Source organism: Cynara cardunculus (assembly GCF_001531365.2).
Source record: "Cynara cardunculus var. scolymus isolate 2C chromosome LG 1, CcrdV1, whole genome shotgun sequence".
NCBI classification, from domain to species: domain Eukaryota; kingdom Viridiplantae; phylum Streptophyta; class Magnoliopsida; order Asterales; family Asteraceae; genus Cynara; species Cynara cardunculus.
The window spans coordinates 16822530-16823084 of record NC_037528.1 but is presented as its reverse complement, the minus strand read 5'-3'; the positions used below and the strand labels follow the sequence as shown (position 1 = coordinate 16823084).

The window sequence follows — 555 nt, the reverse complement described above, 5'->3', positions numbered from 1 at the left end:
TTCAAATTCAAACACTTCATCAGGTGACCAGTAGAAAATATGGAACTCAAGATCCTAAATGTAGGAACAATTTCACTTGTCATTTTTGTGGTAAAGTAGTTAAGGGTGGTGTATATCGTTTAAAATGGCATTTTATTGGAGGTCTATCRGCTGTTACTAGTTGTCCAAATTGTCCAGAACATGTAAAAGAATAAATAAGGTCTTATATGCAGAAAAAAGAAGTAGCGAAGGTGGAGAATATAATGAACTCAAGTTACTTGCATTCGGATGATTATGATCTTGGTGAAGAGGACGATGAGTGCGTTGAAATAGAAGGTGGTAGTAGTAAGGTGCCCACACGAAAAAGACCGAGACAAAAAGGTCCCCTAGATAGGTTCTTCACTCCTAATCCTGAAGACGTGATCAAAGGTAAAAAAGATGGAAAAGGAGGGATACAACAAACCATAAATGCGGTGGTTCGAAAGGAGTTAAGGGATAAAGCTTGTACGCAAATAGCAAGGTGGTTTTATGATGCCGGCATTCCTTTTAATGCCGCTACTTATGATAGCTTTAGTG

At 38.3% G+C, this 555-nt stretch overlaps 1 protein-coding gene across 1 annotated transcript in view; it reads left to right on the top strand.

Annotated features, from left to right (window-relative positions):
- Window positions 1–206: 206 nt before the first annotated feature.
- LOC112518900 (uncharacterized mitochondrial protein AtMg00810-like) overlaps window positions 207–555 on the top strand; it is a 3052-nt gene continuing 2703 nt past the window's right edge. Inside the window, exon 1 of the mRNA XM_025126719.1 lies at window positions 207–499. Within this exon, the coding sequence (XP_024982487.1) occupies window positions 207–499 (293 nt within the window). The remainder of the gene's footprint in view (window positions 500–555) is intronic.